The 26,931-nt window shown below is 39.2% G+C and overlaps 2 protein-coding genes and 1 long non-coding RNA gene across 13 annotated transcripts in view; 2 read left to right on the top strand and 1 right to left on the bottom strand.

The window, feature by feature from the left end:
• CNOT2 (CCR4-NOT transcription complex subunit 2) overlaps positions 1–15,756 on the top strand; it is a 127,664-nt gene extending 111,908 nt beyond the window's left edge. For 6 of the 7 annotated variants that reach the window (XM_059726086.1, XM_014595873.3, XM_059726084.1 and 3 more), the window contains 5 exons: positions 3,037–3,098; positions 3,200–3,249; positions 4,430–4,530; positions 5,144–5,288; positions 14,609–15,756. In XM_059726086.1, the coding sequence (XP_059582069.1) occupies positions 3,037–3,098; positions 3,200–3,249; positions 4,430–4,530; positions 5,144–5,288; positions 14,609–14,695 (445 nt within the window). In that variant the 3' untranslated portion in view covers positions 14,696–15,756. Of the gene's footprint in view, positions 1–3,036; positions 3,099–3,199; positions 3,250–4,429; positions 4,531–5,143; positions 5,289–7,409; positions 7,446–14,608 lie in introns of those variants that run through there. The other variant, XM_059726085.1, reaches the window with a different exon arrangement.
• On the bottom strand, positions 968–24,242 carry LOC109284637 (uncharacterized). The gene is made up of 4 exons (XR_002092172.2): positions 24,177–24,242; positions 21,776–21,957; positions 7,656–7,772; positions 968–2,168 (listed from the first exon to the last, which is right to left on the bottom strand). It is a non-coding gene; the product is annotated as an uncharacterized LOC109284637 (long non-coding RNA).
• The window catches only part of KCNMB4 (potassium calcium-activated channel subfamily M regulatory beta subunit 4), a 38,044-nt gene continuing 34,646 nt past the window's right edge, over positions 23,534–26,931 (top strand). For 2 of the 5 annotated variants that reach the window (XR_002092169.2, XM_019493591.2), the window contains exon 1: positions 23,538–24,527. Coding sequence is in view for 4 of the 5 variants with exons in the window: in XM_019493591.2 (XP_019349136.1) it covers positions 24,189–24,527 (339 nt within the window). In the remaining variant the exon portion in view is untranslated. Of the gene's footprint in view, positions 24,528–26,931 lie in introns of all 5 variants that reach the window. The other 3 variants (XM_019493603.2, XM_019493600.2, XM_006263106.3) reach the window with 3 other exon arrangements.

Genomic DNA, 26,931 nt, shown 5'->3' on the forward strand with positions numbered 1-26,931 from the left:
TGATTCCCCACCTTGATAGGACTTCTTGATCAAGGGAGGGCCCTCAGCTACTTTGTAGAGGCCATGTGAACCACCTGATAGACAGGTGGAACTAAAGCCTAGCCAAAGGTATACATGTTGAGGCAGCTGTAAGAGTGTTCTGTTCAAGCTCAGAGCAGCCTAGTGTGAAGTGAGTGTACCCTAGGACAGAGTGAGCTGACCAGGTAAAGAGAATTTTGGCTGAGAGGAAGGAGAATATAAAGGGTATAAGCCTTAATGCTGTTGGAAAAAAAAATCAAACCCTATAGATAGAACTACCCCATAAACAAAAGTAAAAGGACAAGAAGCTGTTGGGGCAGGCACTGGGGTGGGGAGACTGGGAAGGGAGTGGGAGCAGAAAAGCCAAAAAGTTAAACAGAATGCAGGTCCAGCCATCTGTATGATTATCTTCCCCAAGAAGAAGTGGCATATGTTTGCACATAGTGCTACACAGCCCCGACAGGCAATCCGGCATGGGGCCCAGGCTGGCAGCAGGGGCAGGTTACAAGCTAGTGCTGAGCATGGGGAAAAGCGGCCCCTCACTTGCCCCGTGGCCAGCGCCCTGCACTGTATCCACCTGCAGCCCACGTGGGGCTGCCTGTGCTAGCTCAGGACAGCCCCGCATGGGCTGTGAGTGACTGCAGCAGGGAGCACCGGCCACAGGGCAGGCGAGGGGCCGCTTTTCCCGGGGCTACCCATGCGGCCAAAACTGGGTAAGCGGCCCTCCACCCGAAATAATTGCCCGCCCCTGGTGTAGACCCTGCTGCTTCTGTGAAATATGGGCTAGATAGACTTGACCTACTATGGCTTCCTTTAGGTTCTTTTATGTTCTTGGCAGTGATGTACACAGTTGAAGGCATATTGGTATGTTGTGCATACTTCTGACCAAAATTATTAACATGCATGCTTATTCAAGACTATTCTTGTTCTTGTTTGTTTGTTGGTTGATTTTTAATGAAGAATTGTTACATATTTTGTCATCTTTTATGTATATTGTTCGCCTGATAACATTTGACCCAGATATTTGTGCTGCAGTAGCTAGCTTTAGTTTGAATACAGGAAAAAGGTTTACTAAATGATTGTACTTCCCGTGAAGTAAAAGGCTGTATTTTTACCCACTGTGTCAAACATCATCACTTTGCTTTTATAAATGCTACATGAATAGTTAAATACACTTCAGACCTGGAAAACTCAACCTTTCTGCCTTATGGAGTACTTGCAATATGGTTAAAAATGTCTTCCTGGCTTAAGTGCACAGAATAACTTCTTTGCACTATTACCTGTTGCTTTAAAATGTGCTTTTGAAAAATATAAAGCATATTTAAAATATGTGACTTTGTCACTAGCATTTTCATTTTATGAGTATTTCTAGGAAAGATGCCAGTTTTACATAGATTATACTTGTAGGTAGGAATGAGCTTTTATTTAAAAAAAACAAAACAGTCAGATAAATGAAGAACTAAAATAAAACCACTTACATTTTAGTAGTCAAGCTAAATGTCCATTCATTCAGTATCATGCAGGGCAAAACTGACAAAGGGACCAGCTCATTTTAACCTTTTGCATTGCATATATTTTGTAGTCTAATGTTCCAGTCTCCTGAAATTAGTCCTTCCTTATGGCATATATTAAGTTAGTCTGACACCACACAATTTGGTAGTGATCAGCTCCTTAAATTCAACTTGCTGATAGCATTGATAGGTTGATAACATTAGAAGAAAGGTCTGTACTGTGTGGTTGTTTTTTGCTGAGGTTTTCCCATTTGACTGATCAGAGAAATGGATCTGTGTTCCTTTTTGATTTTTATGGTAGTATTTAAATGGGTAATGAGCCTTTATTCTTCAACTCCTTGAGAAGCGCTTCACACTTGGACTGATTTTTCTCCTGTTAGAGGCAGGGAAGTGGTTTCCTTGCAAAAGCCTGGTCTCTACTGTCTCCTTTGGCAGACCTGGAAGGGGTATGAGGCTATGGAACTGATGGAAGGAAGCTTTGCTCTAGAATCCACCTTCTTACACAAGGAAGTTCTTGGTCATTTTCCACTCCTACAGGCTGCCTCTGCCACTGAAGTCTCTTCTGTCACTCTGGCAAAAGTTGTCAGTCTTGTGGTGCAGTTGGTTTGCAGTAGAATTAGTATCACTTGATCTGGGTACCTGTGGATTGCAAAACGCAGTTGGGGAAGTGATCAGCCTTCGTTAATTTCCCAGGCTTCAGAGATTTTATAGCAGCTATTATGATGCCTTCCTGCTAGAAAGATGCAGAGATTTAATAGGGTACCGTTCTGAAGTTTCATTTACAAAATATGCTATAATATCCTACTGTCACAAATAATTAAAATGAAACGGCAGCTGACAAAAATTGCATCTTGTGTTGCACTGTCCTCTCTTTTTTCTACTATCTGCTGATTGTGATTTAATACATTCCATTTTTTCTCAGTTGATCATAAAGTCACTGGTGCAATGTCTAAGTTCTTCAGTATGTCCTTAGCCATATAATGGCCCTGGTTTTCTTTTTCTTTGCACAACATAAAGAATTAAATAAAAGCAAAATCTAAAATTCTCCTTCCCTTCCCCTTAATGGTTCTTTATGTGTTTTTTTTACACTCCTAGAATTTAAAGGAAGTGTAAAAGTTGTAAAATCTTTATCAGTCATTAGGAGAGAGATCTGCCAGCATAAGCCTTATTTCCTTTAAATAAAACTCTTTTAAATTAGAGGTGCTGGTTTATAAGCATGTCATGGTTATGAGTGATTACACTGTGCTTTATTCTACCTAGTAAAATTGGGCATCTAAAAGAGGTTGGAGCCAAAGGTACTTGCATTCCAAGCACAGTAGAAGATGGAATCCCAGCACTGTAGAATTCTATGGTGATGTTCCTACCATCTTCAACAGAGGGTTAGGACCTCACAGTAGAAGTGGGTGGGTCAGTCGGTGCTTTTGAAAACGAAGTGAAAAACGTAAGTGTCTGGGGAGAATGGGATGGGTATATTGTTCCTTATTGCTTTTAAATTTGTTTTCTTCAGAAACCTCTACCCCAAATTTGCATCACCTTGGGCATCTTCACCTTGTCGACCTCAAGACATAGGTATGGGAAAATTGGCTGTGATTTAATATTTTGTTAATATTTGCAAATGAGAATCAATGACTTGGTTTAACAATTAGGTCAATTCTGATTCCCTTATCTAGACTTCCATGTTCCATCTGAATACTTAACGAACATTCACATTAGAGATAAGGTGAGTGTGCTTTCTTGTGCTGTATAATACATTTATATTGATAAGAAGCTACTTATAGCATATTTCTCAAGATAACACATTACAAGTAATTTGCATTCAAATTATCTTGTATTAAATCATGCGTTCTGTAAAATCTTGCATTCTGTGAGACAGTGGCATACAAAATACTTTAATAGGTGTACGCAATGGCTATTCTAGCCTTACATTTTTATCTATTTGACTTTTACCTGCACCCATTTTTTTTCTGTTTTTCTTGGATGTTTTGAGCTTAAAAACAAGTTATATTTACTTTGGGGATGAGGGCAGATTTGGGAAATGGTTGATTAAATGTTAAGATAATCATAGTTGTACATTTAAAAAAAAAAAAAAAAAGGCAATGTAGACCAGTATCCTGCTTCTGACCCATGCCAGATCCTTCAAATCAAATTAAGCCCCTGTAATTCATATACTGTAGTATTACTAGCATTCTGTTATATGGAGATTTCTTAACCTGAACTGATCAGTTTATAACCTTAACTGAAGATGTAGCATTAGTTGCTCTTCTGTCACTTTCTTCCTTTAACTAGTTAATGGGAAATTTTTTGGATCATTTAGAAAGAAATCTTACGTATTGTAATTCTAAGAGATCTTTCAAGGTTTTAAGAATTTAGTACAGTGGGGGGTTTTTTTTTTTACATGTTATGCGAATCATGGCATGATAACTGTAAATGAGAGAATACCTTTAAAAGTAAAAATCAGAAAATATGTGCAGAGAGAAGGATCCCCACCTTGATTGTTTGTTTAACACTTCTGTTGTCTGAAAAAATTAAAGTGAAGAAAGTGTGAGAATCATTAGTGTGGTGTTCTTATGTATTAGTATACCTTTTGCAACACAGTTGATACTGGGGCGGGCAATTATTTTGGGCAGAGGGCTGCTTCCTGAGTTTTGGTAAGCCATCAAGGGCTGCATGACGGGAAGCTAGGGGCAGATGAAAATTGATTTTCTACATTTTTTAGGGGCCCCACAGGCCAGATAGAATGGCTTGGTGGGTTTCATCTGGCCCACAGGCCACATTTTGCCCACCTCTGGTTTATACACAATATAAGCAGATTTTGGTATTATGATTTTTGTCATTTTAAATGGTATCTACTATCTAACCTATATGTGGTTTCACATCTTTATTTCTCTTCTCTTTTGCAGCTGGCTGCAATAAAACTTGGCCGCTATGGAGAAGATCTTCTGTTTTATCTCTATTACATGAATGGAGGAGATGTATTACAGCTATTAGCAGCAGTAGAGCTGTATGTTCAAACTTTTGGCCAGTTTTTATATACAGTATAACTTATTGCAGAAACCAAGTAGTACTTTGCTCAAAAAGTGAAGAGCAATTTCTAGTGTTAAGTCCTACTAATATAGGCACAGTCTACTTGCACCTGCAGTTCAAGTGTTCTAGTACCTACTCCAAAATGGGTTTCCTTCTAGTCTCCTCAGTTGTAAAACAAGCATAAAATTTACCTGTCTCATGGGTTTTGTATTGCTTATAAAAATATTTTGAGGATAATTGGTATATAGATACCAACAATTTTTATAATTGATTATTTAAAAACTCCACAGCAAAACTAGTGAGAGTAAATGAAGCTCAGAAAAAAAGTGTACTATGCAAGTAGATCAGCTTCTTACCTGGTATAGCCAAAACTTTTGTCTTTGATTAGGATAAGGGTTAATAAACAACTGTAGGAAGTCGAAATGATAGAGGAGATAAGCTGGTGTTTTATGGATTTAAAGTTATGCTTTAATATAAGCATATTGCGGTGTTTTGTCGAAGTGCTAACTTCTATTTTAAAGCATGTGTGTATGTGCTAAAATGAAAGCAGCTAACAAATTTATTTTTCTTCCCAATTTTAAAAATGAAAGCTTTAACCGAGATTGGAGATACCACAAAGAGGAGCGAGTATGGATCACCAGGGCACCAGGCATGGAGCCAACAATGAAAACCAATACATATGAGAGGGGAACATATTACTTCTTTGACTGTCTTAACTGGAGGAAAGTAGCTAAGGTATCTCTTTTTCCTTATGCAGAGAGAGAGGGAGAGTGTGTGTGTGTTCACGCGCACGCTTGCGCGTATCCATTCTTCCTGTTTGTGTTCCAGCTCTTAAGCAAGTTCCCTTTTATCACCCATCTTTCAGATTTTGATTTCAGATGCAGGAGAATATTAAGGGTTCCTTTAAAATGCTGGTTCATTATTGGGGAAGAGGACCCATTTCACTTTTTGTTCCTCTAGGACTTTTAGGGTGGCAGGCTATATCTAAACTTTGGGGCTTCTCGTGGGCTACACAACCTGTTTCTAGTTGGGGAAGAAGTTGGGAGGGGGGAAGGTAAGAGCAGGCTGAGCAGTAGTGGTGTTAACCCCTGTGTGCTGATCACCCTCCTATCACTTACCTCACTGCCAAAATGTGTTCACAGTGAGGATCTCAACCCAGCAATTCTGTAGCAGGTTCTTAACTCCTGCCCCACATGTACACCCCACCTTTCCCTTTGCTCTGGCTCTACTGACACAACAGGTCTGGCAGCCTCAGGGTTTAATAGCACTGTTGCTCACCTTGCTAGAGAATTTCTGGCCCTGCAGGACATGATTTAACCACTCACTGGTTGATCGCATAAGATCCATGGACCACCATTCGGAGAGCCCTGCTCTAGGTGGATAGACATAGTATTTACCATTTTCTAGGACACAAATCAAATGGTTTTTTTTAGTTCCTGTACTAAAGAATAAGAAGTTCTATTTGGTATTCAGGAGCCGTGTGCCAATACTGTTTGGTTTGGAAAATTGTATGTGTAGCGCAAACGTCTTATTTTCCACTTTAAAAAAAATCTTCATGATTTGTTCCAGTAGATTCACACTGTAGGTATTTTACATGCTATCACTTGTTCTTCAGTATCCTTTTAAAAGTATCACACTTTCTGAGTTCGTATGCACTCAGATCCCTCTTTCTGGGCCAAGACACAAAAAAGGACAACCCCCCCATTTCTTTTTGTTCTGTCACATAACATTAAATAGCAGCTACTTTTTCCCTATACAGAATTAATGTCAGCGACTTTGTAGAATTTAGTAATAACATTTTACTGTAGGTTTAAGTGTCGTGTTTTGTAAGACACTTTTTCTTTGCTAGCATTTGTTTGCCATGATAGAGTTCATTTAAAAAAAAAAAAAAGTTTTAAAGTGCTTTTTTTCACACCACTGTTCAGTTTTAGAGACCAGGTAGTGAGGATATTTATTCAATATTATAGCAACATATTATTTGAACTCTTAAAAATAAATTTGCCTTCTGCTGTAGAAAGAGGCTGTGTACCTTTGGGGATGTTGCATACAGAAAAGAGATGTCTTCAGCTTGACCTCTGGTTTGAGTTGAAAATAATCCTCTTCATAGAGAATGCATTTGATTGAGTCATAGGAACCCTCAGGGAATCAGTGACACATTTTAATTTTGCCATGTGTGTATGTTGATACAGCATTGTTTCATGTTTGACTAGAAATGTTTGAATCACTAGTAGTAGGCAGAAACCTTTAGTGTCAGATATTTCTTAGGGCCCAGGGAATGAACTTGCTACATTACTTTTTCTTCTGTTTTAAAGCTCTGAAACAAATTCAGCAGGTCAGGACCCAGCTTTTATCTTGAAACAGGGGTTTAGCAGATGTAACTTCTGGATATTAGTCATGTCCAGGAATCTCTAATCACTGTCCTTCCCTATTCTCAGGTCTCTTGCTTCAGGTTAGAGGGCAACTCTTTCATTCAACCTAAAAGTCTAACTGCTGGCTAGCTAGATCATGGGGTTTTGAACTTCTCAGAACAAGTCATGTCTTTGCACTTTGGAATCATGAAAATAGGCAGTTGTATGCTTGAAAATGAATGTTTTTCAGACCTGGTCAGAGGCCAAAGGGAATTATTTTCAGTATTCTCCCCTGATATTGGATTTTCTCTGACCTTAATTGGTTGAGGTTTGTCTTTACAGTTGAAGTGTATTTAATTACCAGCTCTGATCACCATATAACTGCTGTTCCCCCTTTTCTTCTTTCTGTTTTATCAATGAGACTATTAAAACCATTTTACTAAGAAATTAACATTTAATTCTCTCAAATTTATGGAGGTTCTCTTTGACCTCTTGATATGTGTTACAGGTTGCTTAGATGCCCCCACCAGTGGCTATAATACAGGCAAGCTAATTTCCTTACTAACTATCTTAATGGCAAACCTTCCTTGTACAATTTTTCATAAGTAAAAAGTAATTTCAATGCCTGAATACAAAAATGAGGCTAAGACTGAATTGTGGATTTGAAATTGAAATCAATTATCAGTATTTTGAGCCTCCAATAGATTTTTAATAGAGCTGTATGTGAGGTGTTTGGAGAAAAATTATGCATTACCTTTTAATAGATAGGAAAAACTATTTTGGAAGCCAACTTCTTTCAGCTTCTTGAGTGAAGCCATGTATTTTCAGTTCCGAGTCTGGATAAATAGATCAAAATCTGTTTTCAGACGCTCTGCAAATAAATTAGAATTAGAATGAATGTAGTCAAAGGAATTAACTCATTCTGCCACAAAGGGTGCTGACAGACATGGAAAAAGGAAAAAACCCAAAAACAGTGCTTTAATGGAAGAGCACTTGCCTCAATTTGACCCAGCTCCCCAGGACCTGTATAGCTTACATGCTTCAGCAGGGCTTTTCACACTTTTATCTAACAGCTAATTCAATCCACTATATTAGATAGTAGTGCCAAAAAGCCCCCACTGAAGTGTGTGAGCTACACAGATGCTGGGCAAGTCGGGTCAAAGTGATACCCTCTTCTGGGTGTGCTTGGTGCAGGGGTGTGCCAAGCTCTGTTTTGTTGTTGTGTCCCATCCCCCCGAAGCATCCAGGGATAGCAAACTCTGTAGTGTCTATTCCCTGTATTCCAACAGAAATAGAATCAAGCTCCAAAAGACTACATGGAGCTTGAGTCTTATTTTTTTTTTTAAAGCAGTAGTATCTATGTAATTCAGAAAGGGTGCTTAATTCAAGAGAGCAGTTGCTTCAGTCTGACTCGTGCTCTTTATCCCTCCTGTGGGAATATGCACAGTGAGTCTCCCACAGTAGGGTTCTGCACAGGCAGTGTCCTATAGAACTATTAATTATAGCTGTTCTCCAAATGCACTGCCTCTGCATTTCCACACCGGTTCTGCTGCCTTATTCACATTCTGAATATAAATTTGTCAAGTATTAAGAAGGAACTGGGGGCTTGTTAGGGGAAGAAAAGAGCTTGTCTGCATTCTCTTCTAGAATTCTTCTAATAGCTTGTTGTTTGGAAAGGTATTTACATGACAAGGCATTAACTTTTCCAGACTCCATCTGTAGAGGAAATGCATTTTTTTTTCTAGACATATTTATCATTGCAAGGATAGGAACTGGTATGTTACTCTGAAGATTTTTCTTATTAATTTTGGTATGGTATATAGCAAGAAAGCTGAATAAAGGGTGATGGGGAGAGGTTAGGAGATTCTGAGAGAACCTTATTTTTTTGAACTCTAGAAAAAACAGCTAGTTAGCTATGTTTGCTGTTGTTAGCTGTGTGCGAACCCTCCATCTTTGGCAAGCAGGAGTCATTTATAGGCAGAGATCAAGCATGTGGCCTTATGGCTTGAAAATTTGATACCATTTTTTTTTACCTTAATATCTGGAACCAATTCCAGATGGTTTAGTAGGAAAAAAAGACCTTATTTGATTAAATGCTGCTTTTAATATGGATGATATTGTATTTTACTTTGTTAGAAAATTTGAGTTCCAGATAATACATATATAAAGTTGTACAAAATATATCCCAATGATGGGAAATCCATTTTTTAAAGATGATTTTACTTTAAAAGCTATTTTCATTATACTGTTTGTAGCAAATGTAATGTTAGCTAATATTAAGAAATATCACTTTTTCCTAGAAAAGTGCATATTACTAATTATCATTTAATTGTTCATTAATGTTATTTCAGGGCAGTCAAATTGTCCATTACATATCAAAATGCAGGTACACTTGCAGGTTGTGCAAATATAAACTTATTGTGTTGTTTTTTTATACATATTTGAAAATGCACAAACGATCATTTAAATTCAAGAATAGGTTGTAATGCAACTAGGTAAGATTAAATGAAATGTAGGTGCATTCTTTGGGTTATATTACTAAAAGACAGGCACAGTTTGTAAAAAGTATAGAATACACATGCAGTTTAATAACCTTTTTGTGACAGTATCGTAGACTGACTTCAACAAAATCTAATAAAGCTAGATTAAGCAGTCGTGTTCATGAAAAAGAAAAGATCTTTTGTTTAATAAAGAATGGATTTTGCTTAAACATTTACTTTAACAGACTGAAGAAGGAAATGATTCAAAATGAAATAAGCAGAGAGACAATTCCTAAACTTCCATGAAAATAAAATCAAATGGATTTCACTTTGTAGTTAAATAGCCTAAGTATTTGAATAATGATGAATTCAACTTTACGTGCATCTTGGAAAGAGAGGTCAAGGAAACGCTGATTACAAATATGATATAAATGTATTTTTGTTCTGTTCCATATGGAAAGTACAACATAGGTAGAGATGTTTTGGTTTTATACTGTGCAGGTGAAGCAAAATCATTCTTATTAGACATTTATTTTTGTTGGAACTTCTGAGAAGATGGCAACATCTCTCAGACACTGAAGAAAGGGAAGTGCCTCCCACAGTATCACATTTTCAGGAAGTCTTGGTTAAATTCTTCCAACTAAAATTTTCGAATTTCTCCATTTAAAGAGTGAGAAGTTATCTAAGAAACAAAATTAAGGACATTTTTATCTGTAAGAGTTAAATTCTTTATGGTAACTTAAATCTATGTCCTCATCCTACACTTGAAAAATGCTGGTGGCTTTTACGAATATCTTTCTAATATTTAAGGTTCATATTAATTTACATATTTGTATAATCAGCAAAACACAGAGTTATGGGTCTCTTTAATTCCCACGTTTTATTTGGGCCTTCATGTTCATTTTGTAGCCTGTTAGTGTTTTCAGACAGATGTTAAAACTGCATATATTAATATGGCTTCTACCATTTCCCTTGGCAAACTAATGAAGTTTTGCCATCAAAACTCCCTCCTTCTCCTCCTCTGACCTATTCAGCCTAAACTTTGAGTGTTTCATTCCTTTAGTCTTGGGAATTGACCTAAGCAGTTCCATTTCATTTTGGTGTTGATGCTTATTAGTATTTTGTGTGTGTACACACTAGTCAGTATGAGCTAGCAGAATGACATGGCAAATAAGTGATTTGATTTCACTACACCTGCCCATCACTAAAGAAATAAACACATATGTCTAGGTGTTTCCCGTAAATATGCTATCCTTTTCCTCAGTTAAACACTGTAAAAAAAAAAAAACCACTGCATTCATATCAGAATTAAAACCTAAATTAATTTAACCAGTCCTTGTTTAATACACAATCTGCTGCTTTTCCCTTTCCTTGATAACTGTATATAGTTTCATAGTAGCTAGGGTCAGGAGGGACCTGAACAGTTCATCTAGTCTGACTCCCTGCCACTGGCAGAAATGAATGCTGGGTTCACAAGACCCCAGACAGGTGATCATCTAACCTCTTTTTGATTTTACCCAAGGTAGGGGAAAGACCATTTCCCTAGGAAGTTGGTTCCAGATTCTGGCCACCCTAACTGTAAAACATTGCCTTCTGATCTCTAACCTAAACCTATTCTCCATCAGCTTATTACCATTGTTCCTCATCACCCCAGGTGGTGCTGGGGAGAATAGGGCTCTTCCTATTTGCTGATGATCTCCCCTGATGAGTTTGTAGGCAGCCACCAAGTTCCCCCTCAGCCTCCTATTGCCAAGGCTGAACAGGTTCAGGTCCCTCAGTCTCTCCTCATAGATCCTGTCCTGCTGCCTTCTCACCAAATGGGTGGCCCTCCTCTGAACTCTCTCCAGGCTGGCCACATCCTTTTTAAAGTGTGGCACCCAGTACTGGACGCAGTACTCCACTTGCGGCCTGACCAATGTCACATAGAGGGTGAGAATCACCTCTCTGGACCAGCTTGAGATGCACCTTTGGATGCATGACAACGTATGGCTGGCCTTGCTGGCTGTGGTCTGGCATTGGCGGCTCATGTTCATCTTGGAGTCAATAATGACTCCAAGATCCCGTTCCGCCTCTGTGCTTTCAAGAGGGGAACTCCCCAGCCTGTATGTATGCTGTGGATTCCTTCTCCCAAGGTGCAGCACCCTGCATTTATCTACGTTGAACCCCATCCTATTCTCATCTGCCCACTTTTGTAGTCTGTCTAAATCTAGTTGCAGCCTCTCTCTCCCTTCAAGTGTGTCCACCTCGCCCCACATCTTAGTGTCATCAGCAAACTTGGACTTGCTTTCCACCCCCTTGTCCAAGTCATTGATGAAGATGTTAAACAGTGCGGGCCTGAGGACCGAGCCGTGGGGGACCCCACTGCTCACATCTCGCCAGGTTGAGTACGACCCGTCCACCACTACTCAGTGTGCTCCATCAGCCAGTTTTCACCCATCCAACTGTGAAGGCATCAATGCCACAGTCACTTAATTTATTAATGAGAATGGGGTGAGAGACAGTGTCAAAGGCCTTCTTAAAGTCTAGAAAGACTTATGTCCACAACGACACCATCATCCAAGGATTTAGTTACCTGGTCACAAAAGGCAATCAGGTTGGTCAGGCAGAACCTGCCTTTGAACCCAAGCTGGTTGCCCCTGAGCATGATCTCCCCTGCTGGCCCCCCCATATATAATAGATTCATTGCTGCTGTTCATACCCAAATTCATGGTAGATATAAAAACATGACATATGTGTAATTATTTTTCTATATGCAATAAATACCCAAATTTTGGTTTCCAAAGGAATGTTTGGTGATTTTTTCCCCCCCCTCCTCCCCCTATATCCTTTTGTGATAACTTGCATATTTCTGGATATGGGACACTTCAGTACCTCAGCTTACATGAGACAAATAACATCACTAAAAAAAATCTATTTTCATGCTTACATAATTTACAACTTAAGGATATTTTGAAGTAGTTGATTCACTAGGAAGTCTCAATTCATACAGATCTAAGGAACCCTTATTAGTCAGTCAGATTCCTTGTCTTAAACTTTTTAATCTATCTTTTCATTTCAACCAGCCATTGTCCGCATGTAGTGTTGAAAATCCATATACTTATGCATTCCAGAATATGACCAGACTCAAGAAAACTGATTTAGTGTCTTAGCATTTATCCTTTCCTTTGCCAAGTTTTTGTTGAAGTAGCAATTCCTAGACAGTTGTCCGTAGACTTGAGGGTAACCTGCAGATCATTGTTCAGTTATGTGCAGAATGGATACTTTGAGAACTATCCAATGCAATGTGGGGAAGGAAGCAGTTTGAAGAGTACATTTTGCTTTATACAAAGTGGTTTACAAAATAAAGAGCAGGGTTAATGTGCCAAACTTGTTCCACATGAAAGGAGAATGAGGGGGAGGAGAGGGGGCTCTGCCATACATTACATGCATGGACCTACACAAAAAGGGGAAGGTACATGTTTTGGGATATAGCCTGTCACTGTATTAAAGTTTTTTGGATATATTAAAGCACAATGCAGAATTAAGGTCCCCAAGAAGTGAATGCAGAAAAAAGGTGCCATAGCAAGAGTATATGAGGTTCTTATGCAGATGAACAGTCTTTTCCAAATCCTACTGTGATTTGATTTTTTTTTTTTTTTCCCACTCCCCCATCCCCCCGGGGTTAGGGATAACTGTGGGCGTATAAATTCACTGAATTCTTATTGTTAACTAAACTCTCTTTACTGTAGTAAAGATCTTCCTAGTGCCAGGCATCTATAAGGTGAAACAAAGTTTGAGAGGTCTGGAATTGAGTCAGAGATCAAGTTCGGATTAGAATTAAACAATTCTGACTTAATTCACCTTCTGTACAACAAATGCTACAATATTAAACTACAGACAATGGTACAGTGAGACTTTTTGTTCACTGCTCATAGTGTATTCATCAGTATACAGGAATAAAGAGAAGAGCCATAGCAGTCAAGTTTACCATACAAAAGAGGTTCCTTGTTTGAGTTAGACTAAATTACCAATTACTCTTACTGTTGAAGATAGAAGTTTTCCTTTAACACCGAGTGGTTATTTCTGAGGTAACAGAATGTTGCCAAATTAACAGTTTCAATTAAATATTCACTTTGTGAATGAAAGTAAAACAAGGATGAGGAAATGTATCAGACTGCTTAAAATAGTAAAATGATGCAAAGCCCATAGTTTTTCTGTTTTAATGTATTTTAACATGCATTCAGAAAATCCCAAGGGGAGTACACAGAAATTAGAATGGTAGAAATTGGGATCATGGGAAGAAATTAAAGATGTTAAAAGAAGTTTTAAGTTCACAAGATAAATATCAAGAAATATCCAAACAGTAAGCATCCTTGAACTCTCTCTTAACGAATGCATCAAAATACAACCTTAAGCTAAATGACTAAAATGTTTATACTTATACATATTAAACATCCTCAAGCAATAATTCAAGGTATTGTATTAGCATGGAAAAGAACTATGCATTTATTAATCAGTATCTGTATGGCATCGCTGTACATTGATTGAGATCCAACATTCATTATAATAGTTTATTAAGTGCTTTGAAATTAATGGAACATCATCAAAGTTCATTATAGTCAGGCTTTTATCAGTGGCTCAGATAATGTAAAGGAATGCTGACTAAATCTGAATATGCAAAACTGGATACAAGAGTTATTAGATCTGGGATTCTTAAATTGATTTAAATGGTCTCTTTATACGCTTGTGTGTTGCTTTTGTATTTAATGTCATAAAAGAGAACCCTGGCTTTGTGATCTTTGAGTTCACCTGACAGCTGGCACCAAAATACCCCCAAACTTGAGTGGTGTTGCGTCTCAAATAGGTCTTCATAAAGCTTTTTTAAAGTGTTAAATGCTTTTTTTAAAATTCTGCTAATGACTTACTTGCATACTGTATTCTGGCTCTGTGCTAAACTCTTTAAGTGCTCACAACTCAGCTGGTGAGGCTAACTCACCACTGGAAAAAATGGGGAAGATGGCACCATTACAGACAGCACTGAAGCATACTGACTATCTTGCATGTTAAAAAATCTGTGATTGCAGACTAAGCAAGCTTTATTTTAGCCCTATTAGTAAACTAGGACTTATATTAAAATACTGCTTTTACAAGTAATTTAAGAAAATTTGTTAAGTATACACAGATATTTCCATGTATAAATGAAAGAGTACCAGTAATTAAAGATGTATTTGTCTTTGTTTAATTGTAGGAGTTCCATCTGGAATATGACAAACTAGAAGAAAGGCCTCATCTGCCATCAACTTTCAACTACAACCCTGCTCAGCAAGCCTTCTAAAGACTTCCCTTTTCTTGGGGTATGGCTGTCTCAGCACAATACTCAACATAACTGCAGAACTGATGTGGCTCAGGCATCCTGGTTTTAATTCCTTGAGGATCTGGCAATTGGCTCATGCAAAGGGTCACCATTTGAGGTCCTGCCTTACTAATTATGTGCTGCCCAACAACTAAATTTGTCATTTGTTTTTCTTTAGTTTGAGCAGGGTCTGAATTTGTTTCTGTTTATTTTTATTTTTTGCCAGCAGACAAGCTTGGGTCTGTAAAGACAAGCGAGTACACTGACAAAAAATTACCACTTAGTTTCCAAAATGTAAAAAAGAAAAAAAAGAAAAAAGGAAAAGACAAAAAATTAGACAACAAAATTTGCATTGTTCATTGTAGCACTATTGGTAATAAAAAATGTTTGTGCATTTTTATGTGAAGATCCTTCTCGTATTTCATTTGGAAAGATGAGCAAGGTCTGCTTCCTTCATTTTACTTCCCCTTCTGTTTTCGAAAGGCAGTTTTCGCCAAGCTTAATGCAAGAATATCTGACTGTTTAGAAGAAAGATATTGCCACAACCTCTGGTTAGTTGTCCAGAGTTGTGTATTACTGAGCTTCATCTTTCCAGAATGAGCAAAACACTGTCCAGTCTTTGTTACGATTTTGTAATAAATGTGTACATTTTTTTTAAATTTTTGGACATCACATGAATAAAGGTATGTATGTACGAATGTGTATATATTATATATATGACATCTATTTTGGAAAATGTTTGCCCTGCTGTACCTCATTTTTAGGAGGTGTGCATGGATGCAATATATGAAAACGGGACATTCTGGAACTGCTGGTCAGGGGACTACTTTGTCGCCCTGTGCACTAAAGGGCCAGATTTTCAGCAGCCAAGGACATCCATACCCAAGTGAATGTGATGGGACTTAAAGAAGTGAACTGAGACAATTCACTCTGGCTGTTTGAACAGCAGCGTTTCATAGGAAGAGAAAAAAAAGATCAATCTTGTATTTTCTGACCACATAAAGGCTTCTTCTCTTTGTAATAAAGTAGAAAAGCTCTCCTCACTGCAGTGTTGACTTTGATTTGAGATTGTGAAATTATTTCTTCAACAATGAAAATGAAAAATACCTGTTGAAGTATTAAATATCAAGCTGTACAGTGGTTAAGACACTTACATTGAAGAGTCTTTTTGCTGCTGACAAGTAATTTAAGAGATTATTTACCTATCTACAGTAGGCCAAATATTTTGGTCATTCTTGTTTTCATATTAAACAAACTAATACAAAACAGAAAATTATTTTTTATGGGGTTGGGTAACATTTTGAAATAGAAAGATGCTCTAAAACTTTCTCTTTGCGATTTAATACCAGTCACAGCTTACCTTCAAGCTGATATTTTATCACTTCAAACAGCGATACATTTCCTTTTGATTCATATTATTACAACCTGAGCTTCCGACCTCAAAGAAACATTGAATACACCACTTCAGGCAAGCACGGTAACTGATCTCTGACTAACGAAGGAAAAAAACAACCATCTGGATAGTGTCCCTTATTTTGACGTGACTGCTATATTTCCCATTCAACTACTTGTGAACTATTTTCCATCTTATGATGCAAACTGTTTAAAATACCTGAAGTTACCAAAGCAAGAAAAGACAGCAAAACAATGTCAGTGAATCTTGATTTTTTTTTTTTTATTTTAGTTTTTAACCTATTTTTCTATGTAGTGGAAAACAGTTTGTTGGCATTTATCAAATAATGTTTGGAAATTGACCATGATGACATTGCTGTGTTTCTGTATCAGGTGTATAGCAACTTTAAATTCTACATTTTATATGTATTTTGAGATAAGAGAGACATAAAAATATAAAACTACTTTATATCAGCTTTTTATTATTTAAAGCAAAATACTTTCTCAACCCAAAGGAAAAGCGCTGGTTTATAACATTAATGGTGATTAGCACTCCTGGAAAAAAACAGTTGTGCAATTCCCCCTCCTCCCCAGTTTAGAAAACAATAACATATTTAACTATTACAAGAAAAAAAAAAAAGCAAACTAAAGAGAATGACTTTCCAAAAAATGACAAGTTAATTCTCACATGTGTTGTTTTTTTTAAGGCCTGCTTGAACTTCAATATTTTTTTTTTTTTTTATTATTCCTGTATCCTAATTTTAATTCAGAGATGATTTGTGGTCTAATACTTTTTTCTGAAACAACATCAAAGGTCTGGTGAGCTGAATGGTGACAGAATAAGGAGCAAGATAGTATTAGTTAAATTTACAAATTTAAAGCCATAGATGTTGCTCAGCATAGAAAAACATTTCAAAAAACATTCTTAATCTGGAGTTAAGGATATAACATTGCCCTACAGTAACTTTTGTGAAGCCTCTGCATTTAATTAAACTAGTTGAAAAGCTTGATGCATTTAAGATGTATTTTCAAGCAAAATGCATAAGTGTTAGCGGGGAACTAATTACTTGTCCCCCTCAAAGGGAAAAATGGTTTGACTCATTTAATATTTCCTTGTAATCGGAAAAAGGGCTACCTGAAACTCAGGTTCTTATTTTGTGCTATGTTGCTTCAAATCAAGAGAACTTTAAAATATACAACAAAAGACATAACATCTGAAATACTACATGAACAATATATATCTCCTTAGTTAAAACACAAATGCTATTTTCAAAAAATATATATTAATGACAACACCTTAAATAATTTTAGTGAATAAATTGATATAGGAAACTATCCAATTAAATGTAACGAAATATTGTTACATTTTATTTTGTATAGTCCATGTCAATTTATGTATAGGTTTTCTTTAGGTGATTTTTTTATAGTTTCTTATCGTTATTGTTCTCAGAGCAACCACTTGATAAGTACTTAAATGTTTTCAATTAAGTTGTCCTTTTGTAACTGCAAATAGTCTCTGAATACAGCATGCAAGGTAAAATTAAAGTGACGTAAAATTGATAGTGCTTAAATCTTGGGAGCATTTCAGAGATGTTCCTATAGTTTTGGTTTGTTACTGTTTATTAAAAATCTTTTATTTACCTTTTTAAACAGATGATGAACTATTCCAGTGTATTTGGAAAACTGCTACCCTATTAAGAGCAGTTTAAATGGTCCTTACTGGTTTGACTGAAGAAAATTCCTAAGGAGAACATTCATAGTAAAACAACCATATCATAAGTGCCGCTCCTTAAAATAATAATAATAAAAGACCATCAGCCTTAACACTTGAATTTTGTTTTAGTTTTATGATGGCCTTGGGCCTGGTAAATTCTTGCATATACAAAAAATGTAATGTGCTTGACTAGCCATATTGATCACCTAGGCAATCCCAGCAAAGACATGTAACTATTCATATGAGTAAAGTTACTTGTATGGGATTGTGGCATTCCTGCTTAAATTATTGAACAATCATGTTTTAACATTTGACAGACAAACTGGTGATAAGCTAAGTCATAGCCATCATTGACTTGTAGTTCTGCCATTTTTTGAGTGTGTTGCATCCTGTGTGGTATCTCTCAACCAGTACAGTTCTGTGATTTGGGAGGGGGGAGGGGGGTTATTGCAATACACTAGCTCAATTTCAAGCAAAAAGAAAAAATTAGAAACTGGTAGTTATATACTAGCTCAGTGTGTACCTAAGTTGCATTTCAAGAAGAGTAACTTAGAAACACTTTTCTTTTTGGTAATGATCAAGATTTTGCTGAAAGCAATTCTTTTTTTCTAATCATCGGTTCTCTTGTTCTCTTAATTCTCTTAAGCACAAAGCTAGAACCTAGTAGTGCTAGCTGGTTGGTAACAACTTGACTATTTAAGTAAGGTATTCAATTTCCAAATAATATATTTTTTAAAGATATTTATTGAACTATACTGAGCACATTTTAAATTGACTTTATTATTCTCTCCATAAGGCTTAATTAAAAACTACTTCCACAACCAGAAATATTTACATTGTCTGAAAGTAAATTAAAATTTGATTGGCAGCCAGTCTTGCAGAAGACTGTTTGTAAAATGAACAGTTGTGATGCTAACTATAAATTAGTTGGATAGAGCTTTAGATTCCAAATAACTGTTATAATTGCCTGAGTTTAAAATAGTCACACTTTTCAGATCTTACATCTGTTACATGGTTACTGGACATGAGTTTTAGATCTCTAAATATTATAGAAGTATACATTAAGTTTGACTGTAGAGAACAGGATTAGGGGAATGGGAGGAGTGAGGTAAAGGGAGAAGTAGCTTTTTGTTTCCTTCCCTCTACAAAATATCTTTTGTTTTCAGCACATTTACAAAGTTAAGCTGTCTAGGCATTGAGTTCATATTTAAATGAGTCGGTGAAATTAACATACTTAATGACCTATTATATAATAACACTTTGAATTACTACAGTAGATTTCACAGACTCTTAGATGTTAGGGGCTAGAAAGGACTTCTCAAGCTCATCAGGTCCAGGTGTTTTTTGAAGGTATCTAGAGTAGATGGGGGAAAAAGCAACTTACTATTGGAATTAGATTCTAACTTTTCAGGTATGTGTATTAGATGGTTTTTCTTGAATGTAATACATTTGAATAAATATTGGTAGTGGGGGAGAGGGAACGTTTTCTTTTTTAAGTACAGTACTCCAAATTAGATAAAGCAAAATCTCTACAAAATGAACATGTTTGATAGTTGATACAACTGAGTCTGCTTAATTGATACTGTATAGGTTATTCCTGCCAGTATTAACATGCTGCACTACATTGAACATAAACATGCCATTTTTTGTTTGCGTAGAGATGTCAGAAAACAAATGTTGAAAAACCCATTGCTGTACATGTTGAGAAATAGCCTGTGCTGCTCAGAGTAATTGCAAATCGCCAATAGCACACTTTATCGTTCATATGCCTATACATTGCTGTGGTCAAGAATTTAATGGAAAACATCATTTTCTGAGAGCACCTTTGCTGGTGTCTCTGAGGAAAATGGTTACTTGCTTTTGTTCCAGTTCACTTTTTTCTTTAATATTATGTCATGAAATATTTTTTGTGTTTATAAAAGGAAACCAAATTGCTAATGCATTGCATTCCCAATAACCTTTTGGTTCACTAAACATACACCCACACCACTAAATGCAGTGTAATCAAATATTTCAAGAATTCATCCAATCCAGAATTTAAGATATTCTTTTACGGCCTCAGAAAAAAACCACTGTTAAGGAGTATTAATTTCATATTCATTTGTTTTATAAATACACAATGTTAAGTTAGAACAAAACAAAAACATTAATAAACTTGTCCCTCGCCTTAAGACACGCACAGCCCTTAACATATTATTACTTGCTTGTGCTTTTTTGCTCTTTTTTCCCTTCCCACACTTCCCATTTTCTATGCACTTGTTTGGATGAAGACTGAGGCCTCTTCCTGTCCTGAATTTTCATGCCTATCCATCTATGACCTCTTATTTCCTGATGTCAAAGTCAGTTCTCTTGTGTGCCACCCATAATCTAGAACACTAAGAGCCCCATTGTGTGGTTTATACAAAATGTTGCATTGGCAGTTATAAGAAGAATAACGCAAGGTGCCTAAACACGCATCCTGATAAATACTACAGGAATCGTCACTCACTTGTCAGTAACATGCCTCATGGGAAACAATACAAAATAAAATGGGTTGCTTGGGATGGCTCATTCCAATTAGCTGTGCAAAGTGGTAGGTTGCTGGTGGTGGAAAGCTATTTATTGTAAATAAGGAACACTTGGCATTCTACAGACAAGTCTTTACATGAGAAGCAATCTGTCAGATTAATAGGAGAAACTTGTCTAAAAACAGGTGAGTGTTTTTCCTCTTTAACATACATGACCATTTCTTGTGTAGGTTGGAAATAGTTGGTTCATCCAAAGTTCACAAATTTGGTTATTTATGTTTTCTTTAATAGGATGCATGCTTGGATTAATATGTTCATTGGGCACTTTCTTTCAGCTCTCTTCCAAATGCTAATGGAGGGAAAATATGATTAGACACCTTAAAAGGATTAAAAACCTCCACAAAGTGAAACGTTTTGTAACTGGAGTACCTTGGTTTGTTGAACATATTAATTTATGAACAATGGACTATTGATGCATTTAAAATTGTACAAGTGCTATGCGAACATGAACTTTCAACATTCATTTAATTAGGAGTGAGTAGTTAGTGTAGGTGAGCATGTCCTTGGAAGTCAGAAGGCCACTTTCTCTAGGATTGTACGTGTGCTCTGATCTGTCCATTAAAGGTGCAGAGCTGTACTCTGCAAATCCCATTTAGGATTAGGTCATTAGTGATGGGCATAACTAATCACTTCTGATGGGTCCAAATTAAATCTAGTAAAGGTTAGTTCTGAGGAGCTTTGAAAATATTCGGAGGTTGGTAAGCATTTACTGCTATATTACATTATTTCAGCATCTCGAAAATGTGTGCCCAACTAGTCTAAAATATGTCTATAACTGTCCTTATAGGAGTTAACGTTCTTTTTCTCTTAACAGGCAAGTTTAACCACTGTAATTGATTGAAAATCTCATGTTTAAACATGGAGAACAATTAAAGAGATGTTATTTCTTTTAATTCATTCCTCCCCATCCCAACATGAAGGGGACAATTAGAGGACAAACCAATGAATGTATGCAAGAGAATGCTGACACACATGGGGCAATGGTAACTGAAAAGGCACTGTATGAGCAGCATGCTGAGTCATCTTTTTTATTTATTTTTACTAGAGGGTATCCCTACCAAAGGTGCTAACAGCAGAATAATTGGAAGGGAGAGATGCCAATAGTCAGCTGAAGATTTATCAAAACACAGGCTTTTTCTAAATCATATTCCAAATACTATGAAGTTGTAGAAGTAGTAAGGCATATGTGCCATACTACTCGAGTAATTTCCCTGAAAACATTTGGTACCTGATACACAGCAGCTAACCTGTGGATAAAGAATGCATGCCACTGCAATTGAGGATAATATTCAAGAGCATTTGCATTCATGTCACGCTATAGATTCTTAATAGCCTCCCATCCAAATATTGCTGCATATAGCATTTTGAAGAACTTATGGATCAACTTACTTTTAAAGGCTTGACATGGAGCATCCCAGCAATAAGGCAGTGGCTGAGAATGCATCACTTCTGATCACAGTGGCAGCCAGTCCATATTTATCTGCTTCTGTATCTTGTCCTGCACTTCAGTATAGGAACCTGCACTTCAGTATCTTAACTGGATGGTAATTGTTTTGTCTCTCCATAATGGTCTACAATAAAGAATGTGGAATCAGAATTTAATTGCTAATGGTGGTACTTAAGAGGTAGGAGGGAGCTGAACAATTTCTGTATGGGTAGTGCTTCTTTCAAGTTTCAGGCTGTTACCGAATTGGTCAATAGATCTCTAAAAGAAAAGAAAATGTAAGTTCTTTGGTAAACGGATTGGATACTCCCTTGGGGGAAGGCAGTTGTTGGGACCATATCCCTAGCTTGCAGTTTCATGCAAACAGCTTTTGGTCTGTTACTTTCTCTGCTCTTCCATTCTCAATGAGTTGATAGTGAAGAATTGAAAGGCTAGATCGGTCAAAAACCCATACCCCAGACTTCAGTTTTATAGGTGAGATATTACAGTAACTACGCTAAGTCTCTTAGTCCAAGCCACCAAGAAAATGTATTGGGCAAGAAAATTGTAGTGTGCTAACTGAACTTTCCTCACAACTCAGAGATGTTTTCTTCGGGGTGGAAAGGCAACTGCTTTCAACTTGCCTCCAACCTGCTGCAATAACTGGCCTTATTCTGTTCAACAATCCCCAACATCCTTTTGCATCTCTGAGAAAATGGCATGCACTTCTGCATGTATAGTGATACTATGTAGTTTCACATCAGATGGCCTTTTCTGGGGCTTAAGTGAGAGCAACAACCAGAATAATTAAATCCAGGTACAGTAGAGGTAGTAAGAAGGGGAAGGAGCTGTTTTCAGCAACTAACTGTAACTGTCCTTTTGGCTGGTTTCTGCTCAATTTGAGTGCCTTTTTGTTACCTGGCAGACAAGGTTCCTTGGGTGAATCTGATATCTTTTATTAGACCAAACCAAATAGCTGTAGCTTTCTACATCTACCCTTGCTTTCTAATACATACAACACTATACCCATCATGTCTTGCATTTAAAACTTCATGTGGGGTGGAAAGTGACTTGTGAAGTTTCAAGCAGAGCAACAAACAACAGCTGTGGTGCTGGATAAGGAGTAGAGTGCAAACCGGTGCCCTTTCCAGTACTGCTTTTACCTAACCACATTTCTTTTAAAAGAAAAAATTCTGATCTGCTTTCCCCTGCCTTGTCTACTTTATTTAGCTGTACTACTAGGTTTGACCACAGGGAGTATTATGTGCAAATGTTGAGATTTGTTCTGCCTCTGCTGCCTGACTGTGGCTTTCCTTTCTACAGCCTTGCTGAGACCCCCTACTCCCCTCAGCACTGTAAAGACAGGCGTGCTGGACAGGCTGGAGCAGCGGAGCCCACATGTATACAGCCACACGTGATCCTTTGTCCGTAAGCAGACACAGTTGCTCTAGCTTTTCCTAGTGTGGCACCTCCAGCCCCTGTCTTACTCTGGCAGTGGTTTTTAACTTATTTCATCAGCAGACCCCTTTGGAAATTGAGGTGCAGCCCCCTTGGAAGTGTAATTTGGGTGCTCACCTACTTTTGATTGACCATGGACATCGTTCACAAACCCCGGGGGCGGGGCGGGGCGGGGCTGAGGACACAGGCTGAAAACCATGGCTCTGGGGTGCGGGGGCTAATCAGTGCACATGCCAGCTAGGCATATGCTTGGGGCCCTAAGTGAAGAAGGGGCCCAGCTGTGCTTATTTTACATAATTCTAATTATCGAGTGAAAAACGAATACTAGAAATATACACTCTGAAGTGGGTTTGTTTGTTTAGGGCTCACGAAAGGCGTGATCCAGCCTGGCTGGGGTGCTCTAGCCCCACAGGCAGCAAGAGTGGCTTTAAACCTTGGCTTCCTTTTGCTGCTCAGTCCCACTCTCCTGCCCTTTCTTGCCCAAACTTGCACTTTATTCAGCTAAGCCCCGGGCTGAGCACCAAGCCGGGCCCTAGCAGATGTGCAGAGCGTTAAGCGGTTCGGGAGGAAGGATGCGAAGGATTAGGGCTGGCAGCTGCCGGGGCTGGGCTGGGTGCTTAGACATGGGAGGTGGGGGGAGAAGCAGATGCGTTTACACCCTCCCCCAGGTCCCAGGCAAGGATCAGCAAGGACAGAGACGAGAGGAGAGGAGGGGCCCCACACCCCCAAGCCTCGCCAGGGAGAGACACGTGCTCCCCCGCGCGGCGCCGGCTCCCCCCTGCGCGGCGCGAATCCTGACTAGCCAGCGAGCCCTTCTCGGCACCGATCCAGATCGTCCCGCCCTCCCCGCGCTTGCTCGGAGCCCCCGGGCCGGGCCGGGCCGGGCCGGGCGCCCCCGCCGCCGCTTACCTGGCGGGCGGGATGGCCAAGCCGCGCGGGGCGCCGTACGAGTACACGGAGGCGGAGGACAAGAGCATCCGGCTTGGCTTGTTCCTCATCGTGTCGGGCGTCGTGGCGCTCTTCGTGCTGGGATTCTGCTGGCTGAGCCCGGCGCTGCGCGAGCTGCAGGGGCAGGCGGCGCGCTGCACGGTGCTGTCGGTGCAGCAGCCCGGCGAGCTCTTCGAGTGCACCTTCTCGTGTGGCGCCGCCTGCCGCGGCACTGCGCTCTACCCCTGCCTCCAGGTCTATGTCAGCCACTCCGCCTCGGCCGCCCGCGCCCTGCTGCACCACGACGAGCACCAGCTGCTCGCCAACCCCAAGGTGAGAGGCCCCCGAGGGCTCCCCTTCCTTTCCCCTGCCCGGCCCCGGGACCAAGACATCCCCCTCGCTCTGCGGAGCTTCCCTCACGCGGACCCCGGGGCAGGGACTTGCCTGCCCGCTCCTCCTGTGCAAGGAAAGGAGGCGAGGAGCAGCTCAGGCTTCAGCTCCAGCCCCTGGATTAAGGGAACCTGAAAAAGTCCTTCGTGAGTTTCCTCGCGGTGGGGGGTGAGCGTGCCAAGTGTCCAGGATTGCCCGGGGGGTCCCCAGGTACTGGATGTAAATCTCTGGGATTTGACTGCTGAGAGTCCAGTGTGAGGGCACGAGTTAAATTGTATGTTAAATGTTGAATCCGACTTGTTTTCTACAGTAGTCCAGTGAGTTTTTTGAAATGTGATAGTAATCTGCATTTGCCTTCCTGATGTGAAGTCTGCGCGCCATTGCCCGTCACTGATGTACACAAACGCATGGGCACACTCGCACTGTGGCGGGCACGTTGGCGTCTCAGAAACCTCCCAGAATAGATTTAAACAGTTGGCAACCCTACTGGGGGTGGGGAGGCGGGGTTGCCTTTCCTTGCTGAGGGGGGAAGCTTTCATAGCATCTCTGTCGCCCGGTGGGGCTGGCTGTGCCCTCTTAACTCAGCTGGGAGCCTTGCAAATCCCAAGCAGCTTTCTTTGGACTGGCGCTTCATAATGCCAACAAAGACCTTTAAACATCAAGGGAAACAAGGAAACCTGAAAAAAAAAATCCCATCCACGAGCATGAGAATGGAACAGTTAGTTTTATTGCCTCTGTTGTTGGGCTGGTGTAGAAGCCAGGTGCCAGGCTTTCCAGCGGTCCAGCTCCCTGAGGTGTGAGACTTCTCATTCCAGGTGAAGGGAGCATCCAGTGTAATGAAGGGCCATGTCTGTATAGCCGGCTTGAACTGGGGACAAAATAGGGAGCAGGCAGCATTGGAAGAGTTGATGGAACTCAAGGTGGCGGAAATAAGTGGAGCTGGGGAACGAAGAGTTAATAAGAGGCAAAGCAAAGTGTGTCAAGGAGAGACCAAATGACCGAGGAGGTGAGGTGAGCCGTTCCTGGGGTGTCAGTCATGCTGTGGGGCTGGTGGTGCCCCCTTTTAAATTCATTGGGAGCCTCTCAAAACCCAAGCAGCTTCTCTTTGGGGTGGTGTTTCACAGTGCTACCAAGGACATTTATACATCAACAGAAACAGCAGTCCTGAAGGAAACCACCCCCCACCCCACACCACCCCACCCCCAATCCCATCTGTGAGCATGAGAACAAAACAGCTAGTTTCGTTGCTTCTTGCACTGGGCAGAGAGGTGAATTCTAGCCAGGCTTTCTGAGCTGTACTGGTACAGCCCCTGAGGCATGAGACTGCTCATTCCAGGTGTAATGAAGGCTGTGTATGCATAACCAGCTTGAACTGGGGGCAAAATAGGGAGCAAGGGGCACTGGAGAAGTTTTTGGGGCTCAAGGTGTAGGGAACAGGCAGAGTTTGGGAAGGAAGAGTTAATAAGAGGCTAAGTATGTCAAGGAGAGACTGAATGACATAGGGCTGTTAAGAAGTGGGGAAGGCACTTTTCCATTTAAGGAAAAAGTATATGTCACTGAACTGTTAACAAAGACTTTAGACTCCAGATCCTGTCACATATCAACAAGAAATCCTGAAGAAAACAAAAATCACATCTGTGAGCATGAGAACAAAGCTAGTTTTATTGTTTCTTTTGTGTTAGGGGTTTCTAATGCACAAAGCTGTGATGCTTTTGATAATGAACCTGTTTGCTCAAAGACTTACAAATGACAGTGACAGAATTTAAGCACAGCTCGGCTTCTTGAACAATAGTGGTGGAATTAGATTATCTGGAGCCTAACCTGCCTCTACAGAAGCAGCCTATTTAGCATGTTCAGAGCTGTAACAGGTTTAAACATTCTGGAAATGCTTTTGACAGACTAAAGAGAAACTAACATTTTGCTTACAAAACCTGTTTGTTGTGATTATCTGACTCTTCTCACCAATAAGGCAGTTTCTGACAGCACTAGTGTAAAATGAGTAAGAAATAAGGCACAGGTGCTTGAAGAGATCCATAAGCATTATCACAGCCACATTACATGGCAGTATTCTGGGTGTTCTAGTTGCTAAGAATGGAGAATTGCTTAGCAAAAGTTACTGTTAAATTATGAAAACATGAGTAGAAGACAGATTTCTTCTGCAATTATGGCCTCTGATAGAAAAATTATCTAAAGCTGCAATTTTAATTTTTGAAGTGGATGCATACTATTAGTCAGCAAAAATGTGTGTTTTCTAATGCTTATTTTCAAATCAAGTGAATATGGTTAGTTGGGATAGGGGTAAAAGAGCTTTTAGAAGTTCTAAATGCTTTTTTCCCTGAATTCTTTC

This window comes from Alligator mississippiensis, chromosome 4 (assembly GCF_030867095.1).
Source record: "Alligator mississippiensis isolate rAllMis1 chromosome 4, rAllMis1, whole genome shotgun sequence".
In the NCBI taxonomy this organism is placed as follows: Eukaryota; Metazoa; Chordata; order Crocodylia; family Alligatoridae; genus Alligator; species Alligator mississippiensis.